The following is a 22,366-nucleotide window of genomic DNA, read 5'->3' on the forward strand; positions in this document are numbered from 1 at the left end:
TTAAAAGACCATGTGTCAAAGTGACGTTGTAAAAGTAAACGTCTATTACATTTCAAATGTATACTCAAAACTTCAATGTTATGGTAAGATATTATGACAAAGGAGTCTCCAAAGCAAAATATCATTGTTACTATGAGTTCCATGCAAGCTTTGTGGATTAACATTGACCTAATTTGTTATCATAACAAACCCTTGTTTAGCTGGTTTGTCTTTCATCGGTTCAATTCTTGCTCTTTGTAGACCTGTCAGAGAAGAGTAAAAAAATAATAATAATAATAAAAAAAAAAAAAAAAAAAAGAACACGGTTACATGCTTTTCTCCATTTACTGTTCCTATTTTTCACTTTCCTAGCGAACACTTCAGAGTCCAAAATATGCGGCCACAAATACCATCTGAAGTTTTACCCGGTCATGTGCTGCTTGCAGATCAGAAATCGTTGAAATTAATCAGAACATTTTAGAAAGCTTCTAAAAGTTCCTTAAAATGAGAGGGTAGCAAGACTATAAGGCAAGACAGGTCCGGAACAACTTTCTTTTTCATAATCATTGAATTATTGTGCGGAAAATATTTCGTTTATCCCGGGCCACCCATGCACTTTTTTTTTGCATTCGTCATATTCATTATTTTTACCCATTCTTTCTTGAACATTTCCGCTCCAGACTTTGAGCTTTGTGAGCCTGTCGAGAAGTTTGTTTACATTGAAAACCTCTGTTCAAAAGGGTATTTGAAAGATGTATTTTTAGTGCCTTTGGCCTCAAGCAATTTAATCGATCCTTTGTTTACCCGATAAATGACATTTATCTGGCGCGACATCAAAACCGCACGAGTCAATATTCTGCTGTGGAGACCAAACGATAAAGAAGGATTGATAGCCACCAGAAATTATACGTGATCAGAATGGCTCACATAGAAAATCACCACCACGACTCACCGGAAATGAACTTAAAGTGCTCCTTTCTAAGCTCCATGAATTTGTATTTGCTATTGGTAGGAGCTTTTGGCTTGTTCCTGAATATTTTTCCATGTGTGGTGTGCTACGCGAAGCTTCGCATACGATGCGGTCGAACGAGCAGAGACGTTTTGTTGATGTCACTGATTTTAGTGGACTTTTTAACTGTTTGTATACCAGTGCCGATATACCTCTTGCTGTACAACAACTGCCCTAGAAGTCAGCGGTCAAACCACGTTGAAAGACCGGCGATTTGCGAGATATTTCACCTGATGTTTATGTGGTTCAAGTTGGCATCGCTGTTTATAATTACAACACTCAACTACACCTCCTACTTAGCCATGACTGCGCGAGGAATCTATCGAAGTATAGGCGACAGAATCTCGTCATCTTTAGCCTGCTCGAGGCACGAGCAAAAACACAGGGAAAATTTGCGAAACTCGTCCCTCGTTATTGCTAATTTAGTTGTAGGCATAGCCATTGTGGCCTTGTTAATTGCCTCGTTGCCTTACATCGGCCTGGGTCCGGAAGGGAAAACACTGACGACGCAATTGCACAGTTTTAAAACTTTACCTAAAGAAAACTTAACGATTTTATTTTGTTCCCTAGAGCAAATAAGCTATCCAAGACAGAACTCTGATTATACGTTTTTATTCGCTCTGTTGATGAGCAGCAGTGCCTGTTTATTACTGCAGATTGTCCACAATGTTCTAGGTTGTTTTAATTGTTCGGGTTACTCTCTGGGCGGTACTTCTGCGATACGCACGTCCAAGTCTTTTGTCCTGTACAGTCGAAGACTCGGAGCCGAGAGAGACTTTGCTAAGATGATATGTGTGCTGGGTCTGACATTTCACGTGACCTGGATTCCTGTAATGGTAGGTATCATTTTGATGTAGTTTTTTAACTTAATACCTGTGGACGAAAATATTCTGGTTGATGGAAGATTATGATTTAGTTTCACAAATAATTCCGGCGCCACTTCTTGTTTACTTTGACGCACTGTTATTATCATTGTTAGTTTTTTTGCCCACGCGCGGAGATTTGCTTCACCAAGTTTCGCAATCTTTATTCATTTTTTAGTACTTTTTGTTATTTACTTTTAAACAGTTAGCCATGAAATAGATTGAAAATACTTGAGGTCTAAATTCGACTCGTGTTGGGGTCTCACAGCTTTTTCTTTGTACCACGCTCGTGACAAGACGAACCAAAAAAAGTTTTTTTTTCGATAAGAATGGAGTTGTTTTATAACTTCATCCTCATACAAGAACTTGAAAGAGAAATGGGCACTCCAAGATAGCGTTTCCTTTGCAATTTCTTTTGCGGCATGATTTGTTTTCAGACAAGTGTAAGATGCACCAGCTTCGATGTTTTCCTCGTTGTCTGGATTCGCGTGAGAAATTTTTATAAGGAAAATTTCAGAAAGGCTTCCGAAAGACAGATAAAGGAAAATTTTGTGGAAAAGAGGCTCCAAATGTAAAATTAGTAAAATTTTGTTTAAAGACACTTTCTTTTATGACACTTCGCCCTCTCAGATCTGTTCACAACTCAGGAACTTTAAGAGAAGAGATTGATTAGTTCACCACTGTTGAGTCTTACTTTGAAAAGCTGGTGGTTGTCAATCGCCAAGAATCGGTCACGGAAATCATGTAGGTTGATGTTATACTCATTAGCCAATAATACTCGATATCAATTAACTGACCCCATCGATTAATCTGTTAATATCGGCGTGAATTGACCAAGAACAGCTGTAATAGATATCAGCAATGCAAACTGGAAAACAACCGATGGAAATCAATGACACTAGAAGCCAAACAATTAATATCGACTATATTGGAGTGCAACAACTTTTCTCTTTCACCTTTGTACATTGATTTCTGATGTTAATATCGGTTGATATCAAAATTCATTGATAATCAATTTTAATGTTTGGTCAGGCCTGCATGTGTGTGATTGCCAAAAAATATGGGAAGAACCCGTTTTAGGAGCTCGGCATAACAGACGGATTTTTAAATCCTTGCATTTTAACATCAGAATGCATATTCTCCACACTCGGTTCTCCACACATCTCCTTCGGTGCTGAAAAGGAGAATTAATGTAACAATCATGAGCTTCTCAAGTTGGTGATCATTCCATCTATTCTCATAACTTAAATGGTTGATTCAGGGATGATATTGTGAGGAGAAATTAGATACTAATCACTCTAAGAGTTAAAGGGTTAAAAGCAGTCAGAGATCATAATCTTTTGCTTAAAGCCAATGTATAGTTGTTTTAGTAAACACTAAAACGATGGGATGTAATAGCAAGTTCAGTGCTCGCTGGTGAATAGAAACGGATATTCGAAGTTCGAGTAGCCCATAAGAGCACCCCTTTAACGCTATCCGTTATCCGCTTAGCACAACTATGAGATATTTGGCCAGAGATCAATGAAACAAGATCAGTGCATTGAATTTATGCCAATTTAAAATCTACTTACTCGGATGTTTGCGTTGGTTTTTCATTTTTTTTTTTCCGGAAATTAATTTTTCCGGTCTCAAGTTAGCTCGAAGAATTAACTTCTAGCAAATCTCAAACTTACTTTGACTATTTGCTTTTCCCAGGTTGCTGTCGGGTGCATTATGTCCGGTCATCAGATCAGCGCTGAATTCTCCCAATATGTTATAGCAGTATCGTTTTTGTCACCTAGTCTCAACCCTGTTTTCTTCGCCGTGTTTCTTCAGGAGTTTAGAGACGGTTACATGGCAGTATTCCAATTTATTCGTGATAAGATTTTCAGCCTTTGCAGAGGTGCGTAAAGTTAATGAGTCAAACGCCTTAACAACTTTCATTTATATTTATTCCTTTTCACTGCTCAAACTGACGTGTATTTAGTCACTATTTAAGTGTTTAAATGAAGATTTATTACTCTTCGTGGTAAGAGAAAGTTTCTAACTGAGAGCAGAGGCTAGCGCAAGAATAAGTTTTGATCGTCAGAGATCTTTAAAGGAAACGCTCGTTGAAAGAAAGCTTTTTTAAGTTTTAGGCTCGATTATCAACCGCTTGTTGGGAAATTATCCCGCGTTCATTTCCCTCGCAAGACGAGGAAAAACGGCGTAAATCTGAGGATTAAGCATTTCTACTACCACTAAATGAAGGACCACTCAAACAACTTTGACAATTTTCTCAAAGTCTTTGGAGTCGCGTTTAAGTAAAGAGACAATCGAAGTAAAGTTTGCGGAGTGGATTCTTTTTCCGGCATGATTATTGTTGTCTTGTCTTTATTGGTTTAGTAGATTTTTGCTGCTTACAAGCTCAAGAAGGTTCATTTCTCTCTCTTTTCTCTTTTATAGACTGTCTCAAGTTACGAAGTAAGCCGACAGAGGTGATCACAACTTCAGTGACATCGTCCGGCATTTCTGCGGGAAAGGGCGAGCAGGTTTAAAGCTGTTAAATGTCCTGTCACAGTTCGACCGATGATATTGATAATAGTCCACATTTAAGAATTTTTTACAGCCTGTGTGTACTCGCCTGCGCTCGATTTAGTTGTTCCCGGACCTAACATCAAGGAATCATTCGTTTTGCTCTAGGAACAAACTAAGATGTCTTAAACAGATTGGCTGACCTCTGTATTTGTTCAATTAACATTCAAGGCATAAAACTGTAGTCAAGGAAAGTCTTGAAAAAGAACTCATGTAGTTAGTTACATTTTCAATTATTTGATCCATCCTACATCCCATCTGAAAGAATAAAACTGATTTTCCCGGTGTTATGATAAATTTTTAGATAGATTAATTTAGTTTTGTTTACCTGAGTTATGGCCTTCGACGCAGACTATGACTTCCCCGGCTCTTGCTACACTAATGGCAAACAAGAAAGCTCCCGGTATGCGTAGGATCTGCACAAAACGCTCAGCAACCACTGAACTACACACACAACCAGGAATTTAGAGATCTGGGGAAAAACCGAAGTGTTTGTGACCTTCCTCAATCCACTCATCCCCACCCCTCCAAAGAGTGTTTGTTTTTTTTATTGCAATTGTGTGTGTGTTTTCCTCAAATAACGCGCCTGGCGGAAACCGGAACTCTGCCATTTTGGTTCTATGTTTTTCCTTTCCTTTCCTTCGCGCTGAAAAAGAAGGGATTTGAACTTTTCGTCCGTTTGCGTTAATCCACTTGCTGAGCAAGGTCAATATTTATTTTTACGAAGTAATCAATAGTATAAGAAGCAGGAGTTTCCAGGAATTCCTGTGCGAGGTTAACTTTTACCAGAGAGATTTACAACTAGAAAATTGACATAATTAAAAACATAGCTTATCACAAAATAGTACAACAAGATCTAATCACCGTAGAAACGGAGCAACTGTTCCGTACCAAATTCACAACCGCAATAAGAAAAAGGTGAAAGAAATTGTACTTAGATGAGACCGCTAAAAGGAATAAGAAATAATCAACCTGTCTTATTATAATTTTTGTATCGAATGGCTTAAAGTAATATAATATTTCCATTCTTTTTCCCAACACCAATATAAGGAAACCCTTACAATATTTCAGATTAAATATAGTTCCATTTTTATCGTTTAACAAAGCTCCTGAATTTGTCTTTACTCCATCTTCATACTGCTTCTGTTCCTGAAATGCCAGAAAGAATGTGTGTTATTTGCAATACGGTAAATGACTTATACCCCATTGATACAAAAGATTTAAAATGCTTTTAAGCTGTTTCAGTTAAACCAACTTGACATTTTTTCCTTCATTGAAGTCGCTTAAACAGATTTTTATCGACGACCTCAAATTCAGTACATCGAAAGTAAAATCAAGCGACTACTTAAAACCTCTAGAAAACTTGGTTTTTTATTTCTCTTTCAGCTAATTCCGACTTAACTAAAAATGTTTTGCTGTTGTGAATGAAGTGTTAGCTTACTTTCCAACACAAGGGTGTGGTTATACTATATACTTTTCTTCCTTTACAGGGAGATATAATGCCCTTCCCTTTATATATCTATATAATAATTGTTCTAACCACGTTTTATATATTTTTTCTTGATTTGGTCGTATCTCTCTTGCCTTTCTTTTTCCCTAAAAAAAAGCAGAAATAATTTAAATTCCCATATGACAAAAAAAGATAACTGAAATTGTCATGAACTTGAAGGTTGTGTATACCTTTCCTTGTGTTTATCGGCTATATCTTTTCTCTTCCGACGAAACTTGGCCTCATCTTTGTCCGTCCTAGATAAAGAAAATCAATTTTAAGACAATTTCTCGCCCAAGTAGTTTTGATTGAACAGAGAAGGATAATGGGTGTGATCTTTACTCACAGGTTCACACAGAAAATGAAAGATACGAGTGCAGAAGTATTACATCAAAGGCGGAAGGAGGGTGAGCAGGGAAAGGCTTTCCTCAAAAACATAACAAACACGAAAATTTGAACGAAGAGCCACAGCCCTCTCCTTACGACAGTGCAAAACTTATTGCCATAAATTGTCTCTTAAAGATACAACCCAAAGTGATCCTCCCACAAATCGTTTTTCATGGCGGATCGCGCCTGGCGAAATATGTTTAAGGACTTATCGATCTACCGACACAATAGACACTGTTAGCAACGTAGAGAGGTTTGCTTGTGCCGACAAAGTACGCGAAGGGCATTTTATAAGTTTGACTGTAATTATACACTGAGTTTATTGTGCGATGAAGCCGGCTCTCTCTTCCCTCCCCTCCCACGTTTCAAAACGCTATGCCGCGGTTTCACCGTTTGCGGTAAGGAAAGAGTCACGTGTTGATGGGGGTACACAGGAGAAAAAGGGAATCTCTTGCTAATGCCTCTGAATACAGCCGTTACTTTGTCTGAAGTTGTAAGTTGTATGTGGGCTAGCAATCCTTCTATGGGACAGGAAGAGCCACCTCGTGGAATGTCTACTGCTAAATCATCATCATCATCATCGTCATTGTTATTATTATTACTATTATTATTATTATTATTATCATTTATCATTATCATTATTATTGCCCGCCACAATCTGGCCAGTTGGTGTTTTGTATTTGACATTAGCGTGGTAGAATCTTTCCCACAAATTTTTATAGTCTTATAGATTACGACGTTAACAGGAGAAAGTCTTTTAGATATCCATAATCACACAATACCTACCCTTCCCTTGCTCTCGTTTTTCGACAAACGCAGCGACAAAAGCAATATGCTATTATCAAAAACACCACGGTAAGCACCACAGGCAGGGTATGGAGAATAATTTTTCTAGTGTCTAAAAGAAAAACATTTCAGTACAATGTTTAATATCCAGAAAACAATTGTTGAAAAAAAAACTTAAAATTGAAAGGGCTAAAGGGGAAGAAAAGTCTAGAAAATTTTACCTCAGGAACTAGAAAATAATTGCCGTTTTGTCCGTTTTAGCTTGAAATTGTGACGGTAGTGCTTTGAAGTTGCTCTTATTTACAACTTTCGCGACTAGAAATATGCCTTCTTGGATGTGACGTCAGCTATGACGTACAATAGTCAATCCGTGTTCAACACTTTGACCAGATTGACCACGGGTATTTCTTATGAGAGTTCAACTATGGTCAACCGTCTCGTGGTTAACTGTCATAATACAAAAGGGAAAAGAGTAAGCTTCCAAAAGCTACCCGAAAATGAAAATTTAAAGAAAATTTGGCCAGTAAAAATAAAACGCAAGGACAGTTTGCCGAAACCCGGAACTGCTACGTCTGCTCAGATCACTTTATCGAGGAAGACTTCAAGCGGAATATTCAGGTATGAAAGTTGTGCCTTTTGACCTTTGCTTCAGACTGAAAGGTACGTATACCTTTCACATTTTCAAAATGCATTTTCAGTTTAATAATTATTTTTAAGAGAACCACTGCAATGGAAGCGAAACAAATTGAAGCTTGCATTGGTGATTGACCGCGTGTGGTAAATTCAGTCAGTAAATTCAGTTCATTCAAAGGCACGTGAACTTTTGTTGATTTTAGAATCACTATAAAAAATGTCTTCTCGTCACTGTATATAAATAAGAAGACAATGAAGAAAACCATTAGTGTGTTAAATGTTTGGTTTTTTTTTTTTCTTGTCAAAAGCACAGTCCCTGATCTCCGAAAAAACATCACACACACTCCACGCCCGCCTCAGGACGACCTTCTCGCACGGCATGTATCCAGATTTGGAAAAAATTAAGCCACGGTGGAGAAAATAGAAATGCAAAATTTGAAGAATCTGCCTGAAATGCCACTGGCATTTATATCATTAGTTTTATGTTTTCGGAACAGACTGTTAAAGGTATTTAATTATTGGAACTGGAGCCGATACCCTTGTAGCGCCGTAGAAAGACTGTGCACTTCCTTGAATGATTAATAAATACAAAGACAATTTTGTTGATTAAACGTGTCCATAAAGCTTTTATAATTTCCGGCTGCATCTGGGTAATTACTTCTCATTGATGCCACAACACACGAAGGAATCACGCGTCTGTTCACTTTACTATGGCTGTTATAAGTCCACCAAGTGGACTGTCTATAACTTGCCAATCGCACACTCCTAGGAAAAAAACGAAATACACTGATACATAGTCGGAACGGAACCCAAACAAATGCAGTTGAAACAAGCAAATTCTGCTTCACCAAGCAGGCGACCATTCGAAATGAGATCGATATCCTAACTTAACACTGTTCGACAACGGGAGATTTCCTGACGCTCGTCGTATGACGTGAGGTTCTGTTTACATGTAACAAATTTGGAAGAGTGGACCTCCTTTTGTTTACTTTCCCAGAGTAGATAATGTGATAATTATCTAAGTACTCTGTCTCTCGATTTTGTCTAGTTCACGTCCATATTTAACCATAATTTACCTCCATTGGGAAAACAAAACATACAAATTAAAGAGGTCTATATACAATTAAAATTGCGGTGAAGTTCATCCTTAGGACTAAAGGTTACAACACCACTTGTAATGAAAGGGCTGATAACAAATTGCATTTGTTTCTTACGGTTCGTATCAGACTAACTTGCAAACAACTTAAACGTTATGTTCGCATGAATTTTGTGAAAAATGTTTCTACTATCGGTGCTTACTCAACTGACTCAATTGACGGATAATCTTCAAGTCTCTCATTTCTCAGTCGGTGTATGCCAACAAAGACTGTTCTGATGGCATCTTTTGACAGTTGCCGCAAGAGCACCACTCGCGATTTCGAAGACGTGAGCGCCTAGATTTTTCTCCTTGTATCTCTCTCTGAATTTCTTCGTCAACAGAGGTTTCTTCTTCTCCTGAAGACGAGCTGTGCTGCGGCTCAAACATCAATGGAGGAGTTTCACCTTCTGGATTTAGATCCAAGTCGAGAATTGAGTCATTCTTGCCCTTCTTGCCGCTATTTTCTTTGTTTTCATCCATCTTAGTCGAGATTACAATGCTTGACTATTGTTACGTCATAGTTACGTCATAGCTACGTCATAACAAAGATGGGGGATTTCAACTCCAGAATGTCAATTTTGAAAACGTGATTTCTGGCAACAAAAGTTTCAGCTCAAATGAATAGCCAATTAAGACAAAGCAAGTCAGGAACTTTTGATGTAGAAGACTTTTCCTAGACCTTACTTCCCCTTTAAGTGACTATCGATTGAATATACTCGATTACAAACGAAAGCCCTTCGGTAGAGCTACAGTTATCCTTAAAGGCCCATTCCCAACCTTGATGCAATGTGCGCCGCGACACAATTTCCTGTAACACGAAATTCCCAACTCACTGAAAACCTTCTAAAATCGTCTTTCTCAAGAGCCATCCTGGACATATAGTCAACTGTTTTAAGGTAAATACATTCGCCGGTCGTCATTTTACAGTTTCCTTACGAAGAAAGTGTCACGCTTGGATCTCTTCGTACTTTGTGAACAGAGTCGGCGAAAAGGACAACGTTCAAATTTTTTCACTTTCTAGAAGCGCTTGAGGATTCTAAATGAAGATAAAATATTTCCAATAGAAATTGGTATTTTTCATAGAGAAATATGAAAAAATTTCAGACTGCCGGACGTTTAGTTATTTGAAGACCGTGTCCAGTAGTGTCCGGTGAAAATTTTCTTAGTGTCACGCTGGGATCTCTTCGCACTCTGTGTACAAGGTCAGCGAAAAGGATAAAGTTGGCATTTTTTCACTTTCTAGGAGCGCTTGAGGATTGTAAATGAAGGTAGAATATTTTCCAACGAAAAATTGGTATGTTTCAAAGAGAAATATGGAGTTGTTTGAGGACCGTGTCCAACCGTGTCATTGAAAAGTTTTTAAGTGTCAGGCGCTTCGATGGCTTCGTACTCTGTATACAGGGTTAGCGAGAAACATCAAGTTCGAAATTTTAGGCTGCCTGGAAGCGCTTGAGGATTGTAAATAAAGGTAGAACATTTTCGTATATATATTTTTTGGATTTCGAAGAGAAATATGGAAAAATATCGGACTGCCGGACGTTTAATTATTTTAAGTTTAGTCACTTCATTGCAGGAACGTCAGCGACACTGACAGTTTGCTGCTTTGCATGGACAACAATCTCGACCACTCTTTCAAGCGCAAGTTCTTCTCCACGGGCAGGAAACTTAAACTGACCCTTGGTCCTATTTAACAAGGATGGCAAACTTCAATTAAAAAAAAATTTATGAATGCAAGAAAACGTGGTGGATCAACATTTTCACCTTCTTCGAAATGCTTGCAAGGATTTTCGCGTTCCTCTTTAGCAACAACCGATTCATAAGCGTTTACTGCCTCAGAATCTACTAAATCAGTGGATTCATCCGATTCCATACCGGATTAAAACGAATAGAACTGTTTTAAACAGAATTATTTTGATAAGCTCTTCAAATTCATCGGAGAAAACACAGAAGGTATTTTGAGACGTGACAAGGTAAAAATAACTGACCAATCAGAGGCGCTATTTAAACAAAAGCGATGGTTCAAAACAAAAACAAACGACTGCGTTGCATCAAGGTTGGAAATGGGTCTTTAATGTCGTGCATGAAAGGTTGCTTTCGCTTTAGGGAGCCTCGCCGCTGTCGTATTTTTGACCGACTGACTTTAGGCAATATTTTAACGCTGATGCCATTTACGAAACATATAGATGAAGGATATTAAAAGGTCGGCTTGTGCACAATGTAAAACGCTGAACGGCGAAGATAGCTTGAATATGAGTACAGAACTATGAGTACATGCAAATTCTCATCTAACATCCAGGAGCAAGAAATGTATCTGTAAACCAGCCTGCAAAATTTTAAGTTAGCCTCCGAGTGCATGCCTCTATTCGTAACATATAAGTGCATTGTTACTTGAAATATAAGAAAGTTTCTTATCCCCGCAAAATTCGTCAACATTTAAAGTTGCGTGACTGAAAAACTAGCGTCTATTCTTGAAAGGATTAACGCTTCCTGTCTTTCACTTTCTGGGAAATTTACGTCAGACTGGTTTATATTTTGCCATAAGTCTCGCTAGTCCAATTAGAAGCATACTTACTTTACGCTGTTTTGGTTCAAAACGATACTTTTGTGATCTCCGCTGAGAATATCAGAATGTGATCGTGATAACACGAAATAGGAAATACGAAGGTGGAATGAAACACTTCTTGAAACACTTCACTTCTTAATACACTTCACTTCTTTTGTAATTACCCGAGCAACACAATGTAACTTACCAGCTGCCGCTGTGCAAGGCCACAAAGGGATGAAACCTAGAAAAAACGCAAGAACCAAAGGCGAGGAAAGGCTCCAATAAAACGCCATAGCGTCTTGACGTTGTTGGTGACCAACGTTGGCTACCGTATGAGTAAGGATCTCAACCTTTGATGTCACTACGACATCAAATGCATTCAAATGGATCGAAATTTGCCATTAACTTTCGACTGTCAGACGAGTCAGTGACAAGGGAGTGCAGGTATCGCTAAAAAATGAAAGGAAGAAGAGGAAATATGTATGTCCCAAATCCTGAGTATTTAGAGCTTAAAACATTAAGGGGAAAATTGTTCAAGATCAGTGTCACAATTGTTGCGTGACATATTAGTAAAGATTTTAAACGCGTCACGAAATCATCGCGAAACTATCCTGTTAATTTATTTCGGGTGAGTTTGTGTCAGTACAATCGTTGTATATTTCCATAGTATCATGGGAACTGAAAAAATTGTGGGGGGGGGGGGGTTGGCTCTTACCCTTATATTCTCTTAATTGAATAAAAATCAAAAGATGTTATCACAACTTGCAAAGCATTCTTCAGTAAACTAGACCCTGTGAGCAGGGTAACTGGGATACCTGGATGGTACTGAATCCTTGGAATCAAGTGTAGTGATACTACTGGTGTCGGACTAGTATACTGAAATAGTGCGCTTAAGTCTGGCCAAGGGCATACACCTATTTCAAAACATAGGCATGCTATGCGTGCAAGAGTTCCTTTTTGTAGGGTGGGTGGATTACTTGAAACATTGTGAATGATGTCTACATTCTTACAAAAGGAGAGAAGAATATTAATGTGGGAAAGAACGAAAATGTCGAATTACCTCACTCACAGGTATTTTGTGGGAGATTATGTGTATTTTGCGAATAAATGTAACTAAAAATAAACTGTATTGGTGCCACGGATACCTGTTAGTACAAAATGCAGACACTGCAGACCGGATACAAAATATAGACTGCAGACTGCAGAGTGGGTACAAAATGCAGACTAAGAATCTGAAGAGTTTTTACGTCTGGTATATAATAACATGTCATCTTACAGCTTACCGAGCGTCACGCAATCGCTTTTCTGCAATCCGCCTTCACGATTATTTGCACTATTGTGGAATATTCCTGGCCCATTTCTTGATGAAAATCGATCGCAATATTATTTCAAGCCTTCAATATAGTCTTCTTACTTTGCGCGCGAGTTGGTTGGTGTGATGTCTGTACAGATTTTATCAACGTAATAAAAGTAGATGATGTGAACTACAGTGATGGTAAAGCAAGCTTAAAACGGCAGAAATCGCCAGAAAATACAACGGATACACAGGGTATGAGTAAGTTTTATTGATTTTACGAGAAAAATGTTCATATTTCGAAATATGTATCGTTGTAAATCGACCATACTTCGTTCCCTGTACTATTCCTTATAACGTGCAGTTCCTCTCGTAACTTAACACCGAGTCACACAACGCGTGACGCGTTCATGAATTAATAGTTGGCTTTTTCTCGAGACGTGAGCTTGGGCCGCTTGTGACAAGACAATTGCGTAAACAATATTTAACATAATAACATTATACACAAAAAAACACAGGGTTTTGGATCACGTATTTATTAAAAAAGAATATCCATACAACTACAATGAAAACAAACATAAGATTCACCTTTCTGATCGTGAAGTTAATACCATTCGTACTGTTATCGTAGCTACGTTCCTTGCCATCAAGTGAATCCAACATGTCGTCTTAACTTTCTTCACAAGCAGTTTGCATCCCATATAGTTATGTTCTTCAGTCTCACGGTAGTAGCGTTGTTCAATAGATTGCATAGAGTATATGCAGTTTGGTTTCAGATTTCAGATTTTGCTTTTTACAACAAGTGAACGTTTTTCAACTAAGACATTGGCATACTTAGCATACAAGGCATTCAAGGCTTTCATGGCTTTCAAGCGTTCGCGACTCAATCCGTTCCAAAATTACCGCTCAATAACATCTTTCAGTGTGGATTAGCCGCGATTAATACGACTTGTATATGCGTCTGTAAGTATTTTGCGCGTTTGCGCTATAATGCTCCAGGAGATCGCAATCCAAATACGTTGAAATGCAAAACAACTGACCAAAGAGTTGCATGAGCAAAATCTCGTGTTCGTCATGTGACCCGGCCCTGTCTGTGTATGACAACGTCAATCATCATCAAGATAACACGCGTGATCAGCATGTGAACACCTCATTGGATCACAGTTAGTTGTCATGGTATCGAGGGATAACACGCGTGATCAGTATGTGAACACCTCATTGGATCACAGTTAGTTTCATGGTATTGGGGGCCCAATGACCTCTGGGTACTATTGCGCAATTTTTCCATTTTGTGGCGGAGGAAAAAAACAAAAAAACAAAAAACAAAAAAAAACTAGACCCTGTGAGCAGGGTAACTGGGATACCTGGATGGTACTGGATCCTTGGAATCAAGTGTAGTGATACTATGGGTGTCGGACTTTTTGTAGGGTGGGTAAATTACTTGAAGCATTGTGAGAGATGTCTACACTCTTACAAAAGGAGAGAAGAATATTAATGTGGGAAAGAACGAAAATGTCGAATTACCTCACACACAGGTATTTTGTGGTAGATTATGTGTTTTGCGAATAAATGTAACCAAAAATAAACTGTATTGGTGCCACGGATACCTGTTAGTACAAAATACAGACAGTAGACTGCAGACCGGATACAAAATATAGACTGCAGACTGCAGAGTGGGTACAAAATGCAGACTAAGAATTTGAAGAGTTTTTATGTCTGGTATATAATAACATGTCATCTTACAGCTTACCGAGCGTCACGCAATCGCTTTTCTGCGATCAGCCTTCACGATTATTTGCACTATTGTGGAATATTCATGGCCCATTTCTTGATGAAAATCAATCGCAAAATTATTTCAAGCCTTCAATATAGTCTTCTTATTTTGCGCGCGAGTTGGTTGGTGTGATGTTTGTACAGATTTTACCAACGTAATAAAAGTAGATGACGTGAATAACAGTGATGGTAAAGCAAGCTTAAAACGGCAGAAATCGCCAGAAAATACAACGGATACACAGGGCATGAGTAATTTTTATTGATTTTACAAGAAAAATGTTCATATTTCGAAATATGTATCGTTGTAAATCGACCATACTTCGTTCCCTGTACTATTCCTTATAACGTGCAGTTCCTCTCGTAACTTAACACCGAGTCACACAACGCGTGACGCGTTCATGAATTAATCGTTGGCTTTTTCTCGAGACGTGAGCTTGGGCCGCCAGTGACAAGACAATTGCGTAACAATATTTAACATAATAACATTATACACAAAAAAACACAGGGTTTTGGATCACGTATTTATTAAAAAGAATATCCATACAACTACAATGAAAACAAACATAAGATTCACCTTTCTGATCGTGAAATTAATACCATTCGTACTGTTATCGTAGCTACGTTCCTTTCCATCAAGTGAATCCAACATGTCGTCTTTCTTCACAAGCAGTTTGCATCCATTATAATTATTTTCTTCAGTCTCACGGTAGTAACGTTGTTCAATAGATTGCATAGAGTATATGCAGTTTGGTTTCAGATTTCAGATTTTGCTTTTGACAACAAGTGAACGTTTTTCAACTAAGACATTTGCATACTTAGCATACAAGGTATTCAAGGCTTTCATGGCAGTCAAGCGTTCGCGACTCAATTCGTTCCAAAATTACCGCTCAATAACATCTTTCAGTGTGGGTTAGCCGCGATTAATACGACTTGTATATGCATCTGTAAGTATTTTGCGCGCTTGCGCCATAATGCTCCAGGAGATCGCAATTTAAATACGTTGAAATTTATAAGCAAGATCTCGTGTTCGTCATGTGACCCGGCCCTGTCTGTGCATGACAACGTCAATCATCATCAAGATAACATGCGTGATCAGCATGTGAACACCTCATTGGATCACAGTTAGTTGTCATGGTGTTGAGGGATAACACGCGTGATCAGCATGTGAACACCTCATTGGATTAGTTACTTGTCATGGTGTTGAGGGCCCAATGACCTCTGGGTACTATTGCGCAATTTTTCCATTTTGTGGCGGAGGAAAAAAAAAAAAAAAAAAGACAAAAAAACAAAGGCATTTTATGACTGGGCTACCACAGGTATCCCAGTAAAAAAGACGACAAAAAAACAAAAGCATTTTATGACTGGGCTACCACAGGTATCCCAGTAATGACAGCGGGCTGTATTAAAGAAGGAGATTGTGACACCCTAACCGGTCCATTTTGATTCTTTCGCTTACAGTTTTGATGCACAATTTACAATACTTTTGAAATCCCCACCTTGAGGGAAAACAGAACAGCTTTTCAGGACCGTTAAGTTACAGGAACCTTCGAGAAACGAGCTCGAATAGAAATAGAATAGATTCCGGTAATTCTGATGGATTCTGATGCACTTCATTTGATTGCAATCGATGTACAAATCATGGAATTCCAAATCATGGATTTTGTCAGACTAAATGTTCATACTAGGTTGAGTATATAGGTGCGTGTGATCAACACGCTTCCCATTTGCTTTTACCCTTATATTTAGAGCAATACATCGTTCTGAAAGCAAGTCTTTCCTTTTTCATTCTGTTTCGTTCGCTTATTAAAGTTTTGGTTGAAGAAATAAAAGCTCCTCGCTCTAAACTCAGGAAAATTGTGATTAATACCGAGTGCAGTCGAACCTGTATTAAGCGGCACTTAATTAATCGTTCATGCTCTATTAAGCGGTGAGTTGTCAAAGTCCCGAAATTCTTTCCCCTTGAAGAACGTAGTTAATAGTATTAGTCACAGACTAGAAAATAAACCGAGTTAAAAAAATTAGCGTGCGGCCACAGTGTATTTGACGATGGACGCCTTATTTTGAAAACAACCCAGTATCCTTACTTCACACTTAAAACTGTAAGACTTAGTTCACAAATAGACGCCTGCGCGTAACAACAGTGATAAATGTGTTACATGAACAATTTACTTTCTACATCGTTGATTGTCTGTAGTGGAACCGGCTAGGAAACGGCCCTAGTTCGCAAGTTTTCATCAATTTAGATCGGTTATGTCTGATTTCGATAGGAATGTTTTGTCTAATTTAACGAAAAATCCGATGTGCGCGTTTTAAACCCCCATAGACAGACACTTCCCTCTGTTTTCCCAAGATCCCTTCGATTTCGAATGATCACGCCGAGCATAGTTATGTTCCTCCTGTTTTCGGACAGTTTTACCCTATGTACAGTGGAAAGATTTCTCTGGTTTTGGACTTTACGACTTTGTTAAACTACATTTTGGACAAGTTTGTCTAAGTTTTGAAATGTTTCCAACCTAAGTACTCAGTACCTTTCAGTAGTACTCAGTATCTTTCAGCATAGGGATATAAAGATGCTTGAAAGTTTAATTAATTCTGAACTTGAGAAAGTTCTTACTTGGCTATGTGCAAATAAGCTTTCATTAAATATTGATAAGTCAAACTTTGTTATTTTCCATCCAATTCAAAGAAAATTGCCCAAACAGGTCATGTTATCTATAAACAATCAGATGTTGACCCAGGAAACTTCCATTAGATACCTTGGAGTTTACATTGATTACAATATTAGTTGGAAGATGCACATTACTAATATTTCTAAAAAATCAAGAGAAGTATAGGCATTCTTTCTAAACTAAGTTATTTCTTAAGTACTAAAACACTACTTAGCCTGTACTATGCTCGGGTTGAGCCTTTTCTCAACTACTGCATAATTGCTTGGGGTAATACCTGACTAAAAGTACACTTGTATCATTTGACACAAAAACCCTATATGTTGTCTCGCGGCACCTGGGTTTCGTTGGGGTTTATTATATAAGCTAACAACAAAACCTAAGTCAGCTGATAGGTTTAACTTCAAGATTACTCTCTCCACACAACATCATTATTAATAAAGCATAGAAAACTACATAAGCTCAGACTCTTTACTCAAAGATGCAGCCTGAGCAAAGCCATTTTAATGGCATTTTAATGACATCTTAAAATATGTCGTCATTGCGAAGCCTTGATTAACAGATACAAAGGTAAGAGAAGCTTCTGAATTTGTGTCTTTATTCCATCTTCATACAGATTCTATACCTGAAAATTAAGAAAGAAATTGTATTATATGCGATACAATAAATGACTTAAACCCCATTCATACCAAAGCTTTAAAATGTTTTTAAGTTGTTTCGGTTAGACCCGTTTGACATTTTTTTTTCATTGAAGCCGCTTAAACAGGTGGTTATCGACCTCAAATTTAATACATTGAAAATAAAGTTAAGCGACTACTTAAAATCTATACAAAACTCAGTTTTTTTTTCATTTCTCTTTTCTTAATTTCCATTCAGTTAAACCCGACTTAACAAAAAATGTTTTACTGATGTGCACGAGGTGTTAGTTTACTTTCCAACACAGGGGTGGGATTATACTTCATACTTTGCATACTTTACAGGGAGAAATAATGCCTTTCTCTTTATTTATATAATAATCGTCCTAACCAGAATTTATTTTTTTGATTGAATTTAAAACGACCTATTCACCTACCATATTTTTTCCTCATTTCGTCACGTTTCTCTTGCCTTTCTTTTTCCCTAAAAGAAGGCAGAAAGAATTTAAATTATCTTATGACAAAAAAGATAACTGAAATCGTCATCAACTTGAAGGTTGTGTATACCTTTCCTTGTGTTTATCAGCTATTTTTTTTCTCTTCCGATGAGACTTGATCTCATCTTTGTCAGTCCTAGATAAAGAAAATCAATCTTAAGACAACTTCTCACCTGAGGAGTTTTGATTGAACAATGAAGGATACCGGTAATAGGTGTGATCTTTACTCGCACGGTCACACAGAAAACGAAAGATACGAGTGCAGAAACATTATTAGCAGAGAGAGTGAGCAGGGAAAGGCTTTCCTCGAAAACATAAAAACACGAACATTTTGACAAGGAACCACAGTCCTCCCTTCACGACAATGCAGAGCTTATTGCCATAAAATTGTCTCGGAAAGATACAACCCAAAGTGATCCTCTCATAAATCGTTTTACATGGCGGATCGCGCCTGGCGAAACATGTTCAAGGACTTATCGATCTACCGACGCAATGGACTGTTAGCAAAGTGAAGAGGTTTGCTTGTGCCGACAAACTACGCCAAGGGCATTTCCTAAGTTTGACTGTGATTATACACTAAGTTCATTGTGCGATGAACCCCCTCTCCTCCCTCCCCTTCCACGTTTCAAAACGCTTTGCCGCCCCTGGATCATATAAAAATTCAGTTACGCCGTTTACAGTAATGAAAGAGTCTAGTGTGGATGGGGGTACACGGGAGAAAGAGGGAATCTCTTACTGATGCCTCTGATTACTTTGTTAAGAGCCACCTCGTGAAATGTCTACTGCTAAATTATAATTATCGTCGATATTATTGTTTTATCATTATCATTACTACTGCTCAACACAATTTGGCCATTGCAGTTAAGTATTTATATTTTACAAGGTACTTGTAGACGCTAGCATATAGATTACGACGTTTACAGGAGAGTCTCTTAGATATCGGTAATCACCCAATACCTACCCTCCCCTTGCTCTCGTTTTTCGACAACAGCAGCAGTAGATGCAACATCCTATTGTCACAAGCAACACGAAACCCGCCACAGGCAGGGCAATGAGAAGAATTTTTCCAGTGACTAAAAGAAAAACATTTCAATACAATCTTTAATATCCAGAAAACAATTGTTGAAAAAAAAACTTAAAATCGTCCCTTTTGAAGCTTTGGTTGGGGCAACTAATCGAATGAGAATATTTCTCATTTTTTTTTTTTTACATCAGAAATAAAGTGAGGATGTCATCATTGGAAGGTCTCCTCTTACGATAACTGAGCGAAACTAAAGGTGACTATGCCGTCACCGGTAATGATAATGATTGAAATCCCCCTTGATAAGCCTGAGTGCTTGGGGGGAAAACACGAAAAGACATGTTCAAAGAAATAAAAGAAACCTATTGCTTTAAATTGAGCAACATTTTCTACCTAGACACTGTTCTGTCATCCATTCCTGACCCTCGCAAGACTTTTGGAGAGTGCTCTTCACCAAATCACCAGCCTCGCATAATTTGGTTGGCTTGCAGTAAAAGCACTAAAAAACAATGAATAGATAACTGAATAAGTTATAAGTAAATAATTGAATATACGAAAAGACTAAGAGTAGAACTGTAAATAAATGTGATAACTTATCACCATAAATTTATTAAATTCTAGACAATATTTTTTAAGACAGATTCACCATTCAAACAGTCAACCGAACGAAAGGATGCTCTCCCATTTGAGTTACAGAGGACCTTTGAGATCTGGCTGCTGAGTTTACTATAATTAGCGAAACGAGACTTTCAAAGTAATTAAAAAGATAAAATTTCAAGATTTCTGTTTATTATGTTGAGTGAAGGGCTATAAACCACCAATCAAGGGGAGGCTGTGCAGAAGTATCATAGGGTCTCTGGATAGTATATAGAAATCTCAAATTTCATAACTCTCATGTACTGTATAATGCATGCAGTTTCAGATTTTTACTTCCTTACCAATGCTAGAATTTAGTCATTATAATTTATAATTTACAAATGGCTTGATGTTGAAAAACAAAAGATGATGAGAATACAAATAATCGTTTAATATGTTAGATTTATTATTTTCCTGAGCCAATTCATTGTTTGACCATGCCTCTGTTTCTCGGAGGTTTCAGATTCCGGCTGAATTTTTATGATGCCTCTTACTACATTCAAGCACATAAATATTTTCATTACATGGTGACCTTACCCCAGATTGTTCGACGCATTTTTTACACGAAATGCCGCTGTATTTACTGCAGTTTGCTAGCGAATAAATGAATAAGATTAAACAGGGTTAAGTGACTATCGATTGAATATACTCGATGACAAACGAAACCCCTTCGGGAGAGCTTCGGTTATCATTAATGTCGTGCGTGAAAGGTTTCTTCCGCCTTCGGGAACCTCGCCGCTGTTGTACATAGCGTATTTTTAACAGACTGACCTTCTAACCTGAAGCAATATTTGAACGGCGTAGTTAGCTAGAATATGTCTATAGAACTATATACACATGCAAATTCTCATCCAACATCCGGGAGCAAGAATTGCATCTGCAAACCAGCTTGCAAAATTTTAAGTTAGCTTCCCAGTGTATGCCTCAATTCGTAACGTGTAAGTGCATTGTTACTTGAAATATAAGAAAGTTTAAAATCCCCGCAAAATTCGTCAACAGTTAAAGTTGCGTGTCTGTTCATGAAAGGATTAACGCTTCCTGTCTTTCACAAAGGGAATTTACATCAGAGTGGTTTATATTTTACCACAAGTCTCGTTAGTCCAATCGGAAGCATATTTACTTAATGCTGTTTTGGTTCAAAACGATACTTTTGTGATCTCTGCTGAGAATATCAGAATGTAATCGTGATAACACGAAATAGGAAATACGAAGGTGAAATGAGACACTTCTTGAGACACTTCACTACTTTCGTAAAATTAGCCGAGCAACACAATGTAACTTACCAGCTGCCGCTGTGCAAGGCCACAAATGGATAAAACCTAGAAAAAACGCAAGGACTAATGGCGAGGAAAGGCTCCAATAAAAAGCCATTGCGTCTTGACGTCGCTGGTGACCAAAATGGCTACCGAATGAGTAGGGATCTCAACCTTTGATATCACTACGACATCAAGTAGATCGAAATTAAAGATTGACTTTCGACTGCCAGACGAGTCAGTGATAAGGGAGTGTAGGTACTGCCAAAAAATGAAAGAAAGAAGAAATGTGTGTGTCACAAATCCTGAGTATTTAGAGCTTCAAACACCAAGGGAAAGACTGTTGAGGATATTATTTCCTTGATAAACGTCACAACTGTAGCGTGACATATCAGTGAGGATTTTAAACGTGTCACGAAATCATCGCGAATTTGAAAACATCTTGTTAATTTATTTCGTGTGGGTTTGTGTGGATACAATCGTTGAATATTTCAATAGTACGGAACTGAACTGAAAAAATTGTGTGTGTGCATGGGGGGGGGGAGGGTGGGGGGTGGGTAGGCTCTTACCCTGATATTCTCTTAATTGAATAAAAACCAAAAGATGTTATCACAACATGCAAAGCATTCTTCCGTAAATGACAGCGGGCTGTATTGAAGAAGGAGATTGTGACACCCTAACCTGTCCACTTTTCTTTCGCTTACAATTTTAATGTACAATTTACAATACTTTTGAAATCCCCACCTTTAGGGAAAAGCTTTTCGAGACCGTTAAGTCACCGGAACCTTCGAGAAACGAGCTCGAATCGAAATAGAATAGACTCCGGTAATTCTAATGGATTCTGATGCGCTTCATCTGATTTCAATCGATGTACAAATCATGGAATTCCGATGGATTCTATCGGACTAAATGTTCATACTTGGCTGTATAGGTGTGTGCAATACAACACGCGTCCCATTTGCTTTTACCGCTCTAATTAGAATAATACATTGCTCTGAGAGAAAGTCTTTCTTTTTTAATCCTGTTTTGTTTGTTAATTACAGTTTTGGTTGAAGACATCAAAAAGAAAAAGCTCCTCGCTCTAAACTCAGAAAAAACGTGATTAACGCCGCACCTGTATTAAGCGGCACTTCACTAATCGTTTATGCTCTATTAAGCGGTGAGTTGTCAAAGTCCCGAAATGCTTTCCCCTTAGAATGTAGTTAATAG

The 22,366-nt window shown here is 38.0% G+C and overlaps 3 protein-coding genes across 8 annotated transcripts; 1 reads left to right on the plus strand and 2 right to left on the minus strand.

Annotated features, from left to right (window-relative positions):
- The first annotated feature begins 657 nt into the window (after nucleotides 1-657).
- LOC113672306 (uncharacterized) lies at nucleotides 658-4,701 on the plus strand. The gene is made up of 3 exons (XM_027188580.2): nucleotides 658-1,824; nucleotides 3,547-3,733; nucleotides 4,276-4,701. Exons 1-3 carry the CDS (start codon nucleotides 898-900, stop codon nucleotides 4,365-4,367), a joined length of 1,206 nt encoding a protein of 401 aa, XP_027044381.2. The 5' UTR covers nucleotides 658-897; the 3' UTR covers nucleotides 4,368-4,701.
- A 381-nt stretch (nucleotides 4,702-5,082) lies between these two features.
- LOC149040491 (uncharacterized) lies at nucleotides 5,083-11,935 on the minus strand. 6 transcript variants are annotated; one of them, XM_089182251.1, is made up of 6 exons: nucleotides 8,999-9,088; nucleotides 8,237-8,464; nucleotides 7,067-7,178; nucleotides 6,085-6,150; nucleotides 5,948-6,000; nucleotides 5,083-5,553 (listed from the first exon to the last, which is right to left on the minus strand). In XM_089182251.1, exons 2-6 carry the CDS (start codon nucleotides 8,343-8,345, stop codon nucleotides 5,537-5,539), a joined length of 357 nt encoding a protein of 118 aa, XP_089038377.1. In that variant the 5' UTR covers nucleotides 8,346-8,464; nucleotides 8,999-9,088; the 3' UTR covers nucleotides 5,083-5,536. The 6 variants fall into 6 exon arrangements, with proteins under 6 accessions (XP_089038377.1, XP_089038376.1, XP_089038378.1 ...); XM_089182250.1 differs by having other exon boundaries at nucleotides 5,945-6,000; nucleotides 8,999-9,078; XM_089182252.1 differs by lacking the exons at nucleotides 8,237-8,464; nucleotides 8,999-9,088 and adding an exon at nucleotides 11,588-11,935 and having other exon boundaries at nucleotides 5,945-6,000.
- A 5,077-nt stretch (nucleotides 11,936-17,012) lies between these two features.
- On the minus strand, nucleotides 17,013-21,566 carry LOC113672308 (uncharacterized). The gene is made up of 7 exons (XM_089182249.1): nucleotides 21,188-21,566; nucleotides 20,442-20,497; nucleotides 19,662-19,767; nucleotides 19,209-19,320; nucleotides 18,318-18,383; nucleotides 18,188-18,234; nucleotides 17,013-17,740 (listed from the first exon to the last, which is right to left on the minus strand). Exons 1-7 carry the CDS (start codon nucleotides 21,273-21,275, stop codon nucleotides 17,724-17,726), a joined length of 492 nt encoding a protein of 163 aa, XP_089038375.1. The 5' UTR covers nucleotides 21,276-21,566; the 3' UTR covers nucleotides 17,013-17,723.
- Nucleotides 21,567-22,366: the final 800 nt, after the last annotated feature.

Source organism: Pocillopora damicornis, chromosome 9, assembly GCF_964200805.1.
Source record: "Pocillopora damicornis chromosome 9, jaPocDami1.2, whole genome shotgun sequence".
Classification (NCBI taxonomy): Eukaryota; Metazoa; Cnidaria; class Anthozoa; order Scleractinia; family Pocilloporidae; genus Pocillopora; species Pocillopora damicornis.